This window comes from Tripterygium wilfordii, chromosome 12 (assembly GCF_013401445.1).
Source record: "Tripterygium wilfordii isolate XIE 37 chromosome 12, ASM1340144v1, whole genome shotgun sequence".
NCBI classification, from domain to species: Eukaryota; Viridiplantae; Streptophyta; class Magnoliopsida; order Celastrales; family Celastraceae; genus Tripterygium; species Tripterygium wilfordii.
Genome location: NC_052243.1, coordinates 12,817,796 through 12,829,484, shown reverse-complemented (window position 1 = coordinate 12,829,484; position 11,689 = coordinate 12,817,796). Strand labels below are relative to the sequence as shown.

Here is an 11,689-nt window from a genome sequence, read left to right as displayed (position 1 = left end):
AAAATTCATATTTAAAAAAATAATAATAAAAAAATACTACGGAAAGTAAGAAATGACAGCAACGACGTCGTTTAAATGCGCTGTGTTTCCTGCTGCCACATAAATCAATCCCTATTCCCTAAGCAACTAACAAACCCTAATCAACACAACAGAACAGAAGATCATCACCCACTTCTCCCTTCTACCTCTAAGTCTGATTCGAATGAATCGTCCACCAACCTCCGCCGCTACTGCTACCGCTGGAGAATGTGGGAATTGCGGGACGCACAAGGGATGGGTTCTCCACCACATGCGCCTGCGTGGCATACACCGTCGCCTCTGCACCTCCTGCGTCCTACGCCTGCACCCTGGCTCCTTCTGCCCCTCATGCTTCGTCTTATACGACCCGCAACCGCCTCACCCTACCAAGCGTGTCTCTTGTTCCAGCTGCCTCTCCTTCGCCCACGCTCACTGCGTCAAATCGCTCCAGCTATCCCAATCTCCTTATCTCTGCCCTCCCTGCGCCGACTCCAACTTCTCCTTCTTCGACGTTACCGATCACGTCATTGACAAGAAGCTCTCCCTCGCCCTCCTCTGCGCCGCCAAAATTGCCTCCGCGTCCATGGCCAAAGCTGTCATTGTTGCTAGGAGTGAGGCTGAAAGGCGCGTTAGGGAGGCCGTCGTTGCCAAGAAGAGGGCCAGGGAAGCTTTGGAGCACGTTGCCTCTCTTGACAAGGAGAAGCTCCGGAAGAAAGAACTGCAGTTATTGCACCAGCAGCAGCACTCAATGAAAATTGAGGTGGATAAGAGAGAGACTGCTGCTCCCATTGATTCTGCTCCGCCGATTCTGCAAAATAATGGGAGCGTGGAGAAGGTCAACGATGGGAATCTCGATACTCATTTGCAGAACAACTTCAATAGCAACGGTAATAGCCACAATGGTAATGCTCCGCACCAATTGTCAGACAGTCGTGTTAAGGAAGAAGAAGGTTCTAAGTAACCGTTCACAGGACCAACCGAAATCCTGGGCAAGGTGCAACCTTTTCCCCATTTCAGTACTTTCTCGATTCAGCTCTATATTTTTTTTTCCTGTCCTGAAAATATTTCTCTTATTGATTGACTCGGCAGATGCATTCATTCAAACATAACATGACTGATTGTGGAGGCATGTAGTTTTGATGGATGTGTAAGTGAGAGCAAGAAATATTTCTGAGTGAGTTGTTTCATCTCATCCTATTACGTCTGATAATTCCTTTGAATGCAAGTGCATGGTATCCTAGTATCATGTAGAATTAGGTGGAAGAAGATGGTTGTATATTCTTCACTCCATTTCTCTGTAGCTATGTGACCGTCATTGTATTTTCTATTTGAACATTCTTATTAGTGGAGATGTTGAATCCAATTCCAACTTAGTCTGTCATTCAATTTTCGTTTATCTCAAGTGATGCGATGTCACAGATGATGTTGACTTTGCTTCAAAAGAATGACATTTCACTGAGTGATTCAAAGTACCCAATAAGTGGGTTTCTACGGTAGTAACTAAATTTGTCTTCATTCACAGTGAATCCCTGAATCTGAATCCGGATATGCTGTACTACATCTGTAAAAGTGATTAAGCATTCACATTGAATGGTTGTTGGAATTCTCTTATTGGTGGTGACTATATTTTGTTTAGAATGTTTTCACAATGATTAGCTATGGCTGTTTATTGACAGTTAATTGCTTCATTGTTTACTTTCCCCATTTTCTTTTCTCTTATGCTTGCTCCCTCTTTTTCTGTTCTTCGTATTTTTATGGCATGTCTCTTAAATCTGAAGGGATAGTTCTCGGTGTTTTGTTGACATATTAAGTGGTTTTTAACAGCTTTGTTTTGTTTCGTTTTGTTTGGTGTTTGGGCTATGGATGAGGGAAATATACACTTTCTTTTAATTGTTTCAGGTTTCGGCGATGGTTTTGGAACTTGTATATTGCAAGATTTAAACCTTTTTATCACTTGAGACTGCTGCTATCAGATTATGATGACCATATAAAGTTTCTACTTCAACTAAAATGTTATCTACATAATAGAGATGAAAAGATTCTTATGGGTTGATTCAAATACGATCCATAACAGGTAGAACTTGTTGAGAAATTGGTTTCTTTTGCTGTCCCCATTGTAGCGGGAATGGGTTTGTTTATTAAGTAAATGATCTGCATTAGCTAGTTCACCATTTCACCAGATCATATCATGGTTGTAATAGTAAAATTTTTCGTTGGTTCTTTTGTTACATAAGTTGCGAAAATGAGTGCCATATTCATTTTGTATCCCCAAAAGATTTATCATGGAGTCGGTCTTTTCGAACACCTGCACTTGTTTTGACCACTTCAGCTGTGTAATGAATCTTCTGCTTCACTCTTGTGGTTTTTAATTTTTATTCCTTGACATACAACAGTTTTTCAAATATAAGGTTACAAGATCATATGCCACCCATCGGTTCGATGGATGAGATCTGTAAACTATGCTTGCTTTTATGGAGGTATGTTTCCATTAACGGCCATATTAAGCAGGAATCTCTGAATGTTTCGACTGAGAAATCCTAATCTGGGGGCTGCTGCAATAATGGTACATGGAGCAGATCTTTCATTTCTACTACTTTATCGTGACTGATGGCCGTCACTTGTTTGCAGGAATTCTTAAAGATTTGAGTTGAATGAAAACTTCCACAGCCTAATTACATGCTGTTATTTTATTTCAGTGTCCAAATTTTGTTTGGCTAGTGTCGGGTATTTTGCTTTCAGTCTTAAGTTAGATTAACAGGGGATCAGCACCATCTATCCTAGCCATCCAATTGAGGGTGAGAAGAAAGAGAAGGACAAGGTGCTCCATGATTTCTTTTGTATTCCGGAAATCGGTGATTCAGTGACCCTGTTATTCTACTTCGATATGTTCTTTTTTGAAATAAAAAATTACAGAGAGATTTTATTGTAGAAACGGTTGGGCCAATCATAGTTCGTGTTTCTGCATCTCAAAGTGGAGATGCAAAGTTATAAACGAAGGAGAAACCCGGTATACAAATTTCAACCCCAAAAAATGACCACTAATAAGTAATAACATTGTCTGCACAAATGAGTGTGCTGATGCAGAAACAATTGTTCTTAAGGAGATATAGCCCCTTAACTCCAAATGACAGCTGATTGTATCCTCAATTCTTCAGATTGGGGTGTGCTGCTCTTCTAAAAGAAACTGACTCACAGAGTCACAGGTATCTTCTCGCCATTTTCTTTTATTACTTTCATTTGTTGTTAGTACGATAATTTGACGCATGGTCCCTTCTTGCATCTAGTCCACAAAGCTCATTCTGTAATGTGGTTTTATTCACTGTTATTATATCCTGCTCATTATTGTTTTTAAGTAATAGTTTCTATGAGAATAGCAATAATCATTATTGCTTTAGAGGGTACAAAATCCTTGCAATCTTATCTGTTTGTTGGTTGTTACTAATCGCAGTCATTATGAAAGTCTAAATGTCAGCAACAATCTGCCACCAGTGCAGTAGCATTTCCCAAGTCTTTCTAGCACTAGTCGTTAGGAGATGATTATGTTCTGTTAAACTTTTTGACACGGCTAAATCAAAGTCGTTAGCATGTGAGCATGCTATGGAATTAGGCCGTTACTCCTCTGATTTGACAGGAAATGAATCATTTGGTACATTGTTACGCTCCTTTGGACCTCTAGCAAGTAGAGATGGCAAAAAAAATCAATCCGAGCATTATCCGCAGGGTATCCGATCCATTTAAAACCCGAAAACCGATCCTAATGGTTTTGGAAACGGTTTTCAAACCCGTCATGGTTTGGGTCGGGTTTGGTTTTTGGTGTCGGGTTTAGGGTACCTAAACCGTTTAATAAAAAGATTTATTATAGTAATAATATTATAAATCATCTATAAAGATATACTACTAGGATAATAAATTATAACATGATAAAGCATATTAAAACATATATATTTATAGAAGAATACTAATAAAACTATAAATTAGACTAATATGAATTATAAAATCATAATTAATATAAAACATAGTCAATATTAATTTATATTAATATAATCATCAAAGAAAAAAAATAAAAATATTAAAAGTCAAATGGTAAACGGTTATGAAATGGTTCCGTGTTTGGAAATTTAAATGGTTTTTTGAATGGTTTTGGAACGGTTTTGGTATAGAGTATCTTAAATGGAAACGGTTTTGATATTTCCTAATTGGAAGGGTACCCGACCCAAGGTTCCACATGAAACAGTACTTACTAGCATTTCACATCTATATTCACCGTTGCCATATATGACCTATTCCATCTTAATGAAGAAAATATTGAGGTTATTCAGATTCTGAAGATAATGTGACAATTTTTTTTTATACAATCCAGAGTCATCAGCGAGTACCTAAGCAGACCAATAACATAACTAGAGAAATACAGCCTTGTGGAACTAACAACCTTATCATTCCTAGAGGCATATATAACAGTCTAGAGGCATATAGCTTACAAATTATCATGTCCCTATTTTGTACCAAAACTTGCAGATGTTTCAGGGCTGCCTAACATTTCTTGTGGAACTTATAATCATGTCTCATCTATGTTGACATTAGATTGTACCTTCAGCAACAAGCATCAGTAATGATGCCCTGCCCAAGCTTGAACTGATGCAACCCCAATTGCTTGTTGAATCGTGAGTTTTGTTGAATTCTACATGCCCACAAGATTTCTTCCAGCCATGAAGGTTGTTACCAGAATGATGCTGCCGATGAGTGGTTGCAACCCAACTGCCATGGATGTTGAAGTAGTGGAGCCGGGAGGGCTATCAGAGCCCACAACTGTCGTGGTACTAGAGGTGGGATTGCTTGAATTTAGCACCGTAGGTGAAATATCAGAGCTGCAAATGGTGTACAGGGTCATTCCTTTTTAGAGCTTTGTGATTAAAGTGTCCCAAAAATGATCAAGTTAAACAGTTTACCCTGTTGAACCTGGCGCCGACCCCAACGGGGATGTCGGAGTTGCTGGTGTTGAGATTGAAGGTGTAGTTGGTGAAGACAAAGAGGGAGGCGAAAACGATGACGACGACAATGGTGATGATGTTGATGATGACGGTGACGAGGATGATGGGTAAATGCAAGTACCAGTGCCTGTAGAATTCAATCACTATTTCATACTTTTGGAGCACAGTAAGGGACCATGAAGCATAATCTTAAAGAGAGGAATTCCTTACTTGGATTGGTGTTGACAATATTGGCCGCTCCTCCAAAGTCACAACTGGTAGGCTGTGGATTCTTCTGATAATAGCTGTTGAATGCATATGAGGCATGGTTTTGCAAAGTGTTCGGATTGTAACAGCTCCCACCTTGCTGAATCATGGAACAATCCGCCCCTCCAATTCCGCAAGCATAGTCCAGTGCCGCCTGAAGTGCAGTCTCTGATGCTCCAGTCTTACCTACACACCAGCTCTGACCAGGAATTGCTGGAGCATTTGTCATTGCAGGGGGCGGCACTGGATTTGCGACTGGGGTTGTGACCGGAACATTTCCTACTGGAGCAGGATACGTTGTTACAGGGTTAGTTATTGGTTGGGCACCTGGAATTGTGGCTGTTGGGGGTGTGACTGGATTGATAACAGGCGGTGGCTGATTGACAGTACCTGTAGTTGGAGGAGTTAGTATGATAGGTGGGTTTGAAGCTGGAGTGGTTGGAGTCATAGTGCCTGGGAAGGTAGAGGGGACAGTGACTATTGTTGGTGTTGGATCATTTGGAGGCGTTGTTACCTGTTGTGGTGTAGGTGTAACGGGAAGGAGTGTTGTCGATGGGTTGATTGAGTCGTGTATGGTTGTCTTGACATTGTTGAGGAGTTGCCTGGAAGAAGATGGGAGAATATTCGCTTCTCCTTCATCTCTCCTATGTTCTTTCTTATGATAATATTCCCCTCGAGTTCCTGTGAAGCAAAAGCAGAAAAGGACTATTAATAATAAGATTCCAACTTTCTAAATCCAAACTCTAGCTACCAACAAGCACTCAATTCAATTCTGCAAATTCATACAGAAATCAGAGGAGACTACTACTCATTACTTCCCACAAATGGGTATGTCCTGTTGTTGAAGACAATTTAATGAAATTGGGCTTATGCTTATCAGAGTTGCAAGACAAATTGCAGTGGAGTAATGCCTGTTAGTTACCGTAAGAGCAGATGGTGAGAAGAGACAGGTGGAATAAGAAGATGCACTTAGAGACTCCCATGGCCATGCTTTGTGGGTCTTAACAGGAGCAGGAGACCCAAGGAGATTTTTTATGAGATTTAGAATTGGAGAGCTGAGAGAGGAGGGAAAGATGTTAGAAATATAAAAGTGAAAGAAAGAGATGGTAGGGAAAGAAAAAGGTGAAAGTAAGGAAGATGACTAGGCTGCATGTAATGGAATGATAAAATTAAAGATGTTTACTTTGTCATGAAGGATGGGGCTGGGACATGGACATTTTAAAAGAATCACAATGTCTTTATGGCCTCCTTTTGTCTTTCCACAAAAGCCATATACGCTACGCCTACGGGGATTCACTGCTCATCAGATTTGCACCAATGCACATGCAGCCGCTCTTTCTACTAACTCTAATCGCCAACTCCTTCATTCATGTTTTTGGTTTGGCTGAGCAAAATTTTGAGCTCAGTTTAAAATAGTCTTTCTTTAGCCTAAATTCAAATTGAAAATCAAGCTACTAAATTGGGTTGGACCATCTAAAAGAGAACGTATCTCACACACATAAATATTATGGACGGGAAAAAAGTGAGGCAAAACTGTCACGCATCCACAATGTTTAGATGTGGCCTAGTGAAGTATTATAGAATGGGTATGTACCCTCTCCTTTCACTATTAGGTCCTTTTAGTGGAGGTTTATGGGTCCATGACAAGTGGTATCAGAGTGAAAGCTCATCTTTGCGTATGCGGGTGTGTTGGCCTATCATGTTTCAAGCCTGGTCGCATAAAGGGCTACCTATCCATCCTGTGATGAATGGCCATAGAAGAACGCTTAGTTAGGTGAAAGCCTCAAGTAGAGTGCAGCCGACACATACATTTGTACGGAAGCATGGTTTGTCACGCATCCCACATCGCTTAGATGTGACATAGTGAAACATTATATAATGGGTACCCTCTCCCTCCACTATTAGGTCATTTTTAGTAGAGGTCTGATAAAAATCTTTCTACAATTTTCTCTAAGAATCAAATTTTAAATTTTAGGATACAGTTGTTAAAATATAAGCATAGAGCCTCATAAGAAAATCAATATTGGAGAGAGAAGACGTCATTAATCTCCCAAAGTTGTTATTAAACATCAAATCCTACCATAACAAAAGAAAAGGCATGGATTTATAGATAAATATTATCACCATCCATCTTTGTGTTTCTCTTTCTCTGAATATGTATATATATATATATATGAAATATACCATCTGTTTTTAGACAACCCATGTGGAATTATATGGTAAGCCTCTTTTGCGTCAAATTGATGAATCAAAAGCACCTTATCTGAGTATGTCACGGCCGAAAGCAAATAAGAAGCTGGATAAGCTTAAAAAAAAGTTTGCAAAATCAGATAACAAGAGAATAAAATATAGCCTTGCACCCTCAACACAATATGACAATGATGTTTGCTTACTGCATTTGTTTTGTTCCTGTACATGTGTTATTCTTTGTTCTTTGGCACCACACTCATAAATCGTGGCTGTTTTTATTGATTAGAGCTCAAAAATATAAATGCAGAGAACTTGCAGGCTCAGAGAGGGAGATCAGCTGAAAAACAATGCATTTATTGTGTGAGGTGAGCATGAGATGAGGAGATGAGTGCGAGGTGAGTGTGATATGGGTATGGGGTGAGCATGATCATGTTTGGTATAAAATAAAGAGTGAGCATGAGTGTGATAATATTAAAGCAATATTTTATAACAAGTATAAAATAGTCTTTACACATCAAAACTCATTCTTTCTCGCAATTTTGGTGAGCTTGGCTGTTCTCCACAAGTGAGAATAGAGGGTGAAATGAGTTTAGGATTCCACCAACAAAACTCAATCAAACAAGAGAATATATTAATTCCACCATCATTCTCCTCAAAACACCAATCAAATGCTCTGTTTGAATTAACAAGTAGATTAGCATTTAGCAGACCTTAATTAGTATCTTTTGACTTGTGACCTTAATTCTCAAAAGTAATTTGAATGCTCTATTTATTTATTAAAGCTCCTTTTGGTCATTATTTTATGCATCACAAGATGATGTAGGACAAGAGGCGGAACACTACACGGAACGGTTTGAGCACAGGTTTGAGTGCGTGCATGTTTTAGCGGGTGCTTGAACGGAGGTTGAACGTGCAAGTCAACATATGTTTGAGCAGGTGTTTGAGCGGACGTTGGATGCGCAATCAGGGTTCACTTCATTAATTATTATTTAATTATTTTGGTTTTAAAACACTTAAGATTGCGGGTAAATATGTCTTTGTTTTGTTTATCTTTAGGGTTCCTGCGAGAACCTATTTATACAACAACTTTAGTTATTGGAGGATTATTATTGAATTATTGAATTATTGAATTGAAATAGACTAGCATCTTTGATATTATTCTTTGGGTTTTCTTATTACCTAAGGTATTGATAAATATTATACCTTCTATTAGTTTCCGTTCTGCGCTACAAGATGCAATGAAATACCAATAACTCTAGCACCAATGGCATGATATTATTTTATGCATCACAAGATGCAATGAAATACCAATAACTACAGCTCTGATGGCCTCAATCATGGATCTTGCAATAGAAGCTCGAACCTAGCTTGTAAAAAGCCAAAACCCAATAAGCATATCATGGCCTACTATTCATGCCAAATTCCCAATCTTCAAGACCTTCCTACAAAATCCCAATTTTGATACCCTTTTTTTTTTTTTGTTTTTGTTTTTTGTTATTACACAATCCTAATCAATCATGTGAATGTGACAATTAAGACACAAAGCCCACCTACCATATAAAAATGCATATATTTTGGATAATACCGCATTAATCACCAATACCTTTAGTTAGGGACACATAAACCATCTCTGCCATGTCCATATATTGTTGGTCCTTACCCAAAGGAATAAGTCAATTAAAATATAGAAAATTGTGCATTTTTAAGACTTGGAAATTGGAGTATGGAAAGTTATGAATATTTTGTTACTAATGGAAATATATATATATATATATAAATCATGAATGGGACTCTTGCCTCTCCCACATATATTAACATTTGACAAGTGTGCCATAATCTAACCTCCTTTTGCTTGTCAAGTCATGAGATAATCCAGGGCTTGTAAATCAATGATTTCACTTTACATGCAATGCCACTATATAAAAAGCCAAATTCATGGGAATTTTCACCCAAAACTTTAAATGACTATAATCGATCCCAACCAAATAACCGAGTGTTGAAATTCATCAATGAATACAGCGCATAATGCATGTGTTGATTTGGGTGTGTGTTGTGTTTTGACCTCGTACAGTGAGATGATGTAGGTTTTGAAATCATGTGGTGTGATGAGTTGCAGTGAGAAAAAAAAAATATTTGTCTCGTCATTAAAAATAATGTGACGAAGTGAAGGTAAGATTTGATATTTTTAATTGATATCAATTATCTTTTGATCAATTTATTTTTATAAAAATAAAAATATTTAATATTTTGATGTTGAAAATGTGTCAACCACGTTATGTAGGTAGGGAAAGTAGCTCTCTGTAGTTTTAGCTTCGAATTCACCGTGATATGGTGATATCGTAAGTCGTAACACACTGTTAGGGCAAACATTTTTTTTTTTTCCAAGCACAATGCCATCAAGTCAAAAAGGGTCCATTTAGCATGTACAAAAATCAAAATGGTATGTTTGGCATTGGCAGGTGCAACAAATAAATGTTAAACCGTGCAAGTATTAGAATTTAGAAAAGCTTTTGTGTTTGTGTGCGTGTGTTCTCCCTTGTCATTTCATATTATTAACTGTGGGCTCATGTCATATCATATCATATATACGTAACAGGACATGAAAATAAGTCATTGCAACTTGTCATCCTCATCCATGACCATGAAGGATCAGTTGATAATCCATACATACATACAACTCAAATTGAGGAGAGGAATAATACTTAATTCTTATTCTTCTCACCACTGGAGGTAAATATATCGTATACATGTTTCTAAATAAGGAAGAAACGTGATTGACTCCTAAATATATACAATACAATCAAAAAGAATATCACAAAGAATAAACAAAATATTCTAAGAAATATCTAAGAAATCTCCTAAATATATTTACATGATTCAACAATATATATATATATATATATTTATATACCCACACATATATTAAGCCAAATCTCAGAAAGAAAAAAAGTTCCAATAACAAGGAGTCGAGGACACATGCTCAGCATACCAAGCCCACAATGAATACAAATAATAGTTTTCTTAAAAAAGAAATAATATTTCCATGTGAACCCCATTAGCAATTCGCATTAAGATATAACCATATAGGGCATAGGATCCCTTCCAATTAAAGGAAGGGAAGCATTTAAAACAACCCACGCGCTATAAAATATTTTTATGTATTACTCTGCTGCATCTGCATGATGTAGTAGCTAACCATCAGATAATGGTTGTGATCCTCCTTACTATGGTTTAGGTCTTCTTTCTTTCCTCTGTCTCCTAGTCTGTGTGCCCGATAAAATAAAATAAAAAAAAGAAGCTAATCCTGGAATTCTTCTTCCAATACAAGCCTCTATCTTTTCTTTTCTTTTCTTTTTCTTTTATTTTCTAATAGCCCACCCGATCGAGTTTGTTATTGCTTCTTTGTCCAACACCAGAAACTACATAGACTAAATACCATCCATATGTTAAAACATTAAAACATCCAGATCACCATTTCAATTTGGAGTTTGGTACATATATATATAACAAGGGTAATACGCGAAGCTAGCTAGGTTTAGCTCACTCTTTAGAGATTTATCTCAAGAAGAAGCAAGACATTGAATTGCACTGAAAATGAAAAAAGAGATATATATATATATGTATATATATGTCGAACAAGTTTCCAAAATTTAGGCCAAAAGCCAGCTAGCTAGCTAGGGTACCCATTTGGATTTGGTTGAAAGAATTCAAGACAATTCTTTCAAGAATTTGCTATAAAAGATGTATTGATTAACAAGTATACCAACATGCCAGCAACTATGATGTTGCAATGTATACACAAATTGAGTAATGTAGATGCAATAGTCTATGAAGCTAGTCATGACATCAATGAATTTAACCATAACTTAGATATTAATTAGCATCCAAAATTGTATAACCAACTAGCCAGGTTTTTATCGTCAAGGCATGTGACATATGTACCTTACAATTGAAGTCTTCACGCTACAAATTTCGATTAACGACACATTTTTATTTATTGTTTTTACTGTCAACATGTTAAATTGTTAAACGAGAGAGTTTGAAGAACATTTGATGGCATACATAAAGAAATAAAGATGAAAATAAATTTTGATGACATGAATAATGCTTGTGGAATCACTAAAAATTTGATGGTTTCATTTGACTATATGGTCCGTTGCTACCTTTTATTGATGGATGGTAATATGGTATTCCTTTTCAGCTCTCAGTAATTGCTTATTCCTTTGCCTTTCTTCCCCATCATAATC

General features: G+C 37.4%; 2 protein-coding genes across 3 annotated transcripts; one reads left to right on the top strand and one right to left on the bottom strand.

Moving 5' to 3' along the window:
* The first annotated feature begins 79 nt into the window (after positions 1-79).
* Positions 80-2,410, top strand: LOC120011079. Of its 2 annotated transcripts, XR_005470984.1 has the most exons (3): positions 80-1,012; positions 1,108-1,192; positions 1,918-2,410. XR_005470984.1 is itself a non-coding variant. In XM_038862118.1 (2 exons), the coding sequence occupies exon 1, from the start codon at positions 203-205 to the stop codon at positions 977-979; it is 777 nt and encodes a 258-aa protein (XP_038718046.1). In that variant the 5' UTR covers positions 82-202; the 3' UTR covers positions 980-1,012; positions 1,108-1,404. The 2 variants fall into 2 exon arrangements, 1 of the variants encoding a protein (XP_038718046.1); XM_038862118.1 differs by lacking the exon at positions 1,918-2,410 and having other exon boundaries at positions 82-1,012; positions 1,108-1,404.
* A 1,942-nt stretch (positions 2,411-4,352) lies between these two features.
* LOC120011078 (mucin-2) lies at positions 4,353-6,508 on the bottom strand. Its single transcript, XM_038862117.1, has 4 exons — positions 6,175-6,508; positions 5,217-5,933; positions 4,965-5,133; positions 4,353-4,883 (listed from the first exon to the last, which is right to left on the bottom strand). The coding sequence occupies exons 1-4, from the start codon at positions 6,239-6,241 to the stop codon at positions 4,697-4,699; spliced, it is 1,140 nt and encodes a 379-aa protein (XP_038718045.1). The 5' UTR covers positions 6,242-6,508; the 3' UTR covers positions 4,353-4,696.
* Positions 6,509-11,689: the final 5,181 nt, after the last annotated feature.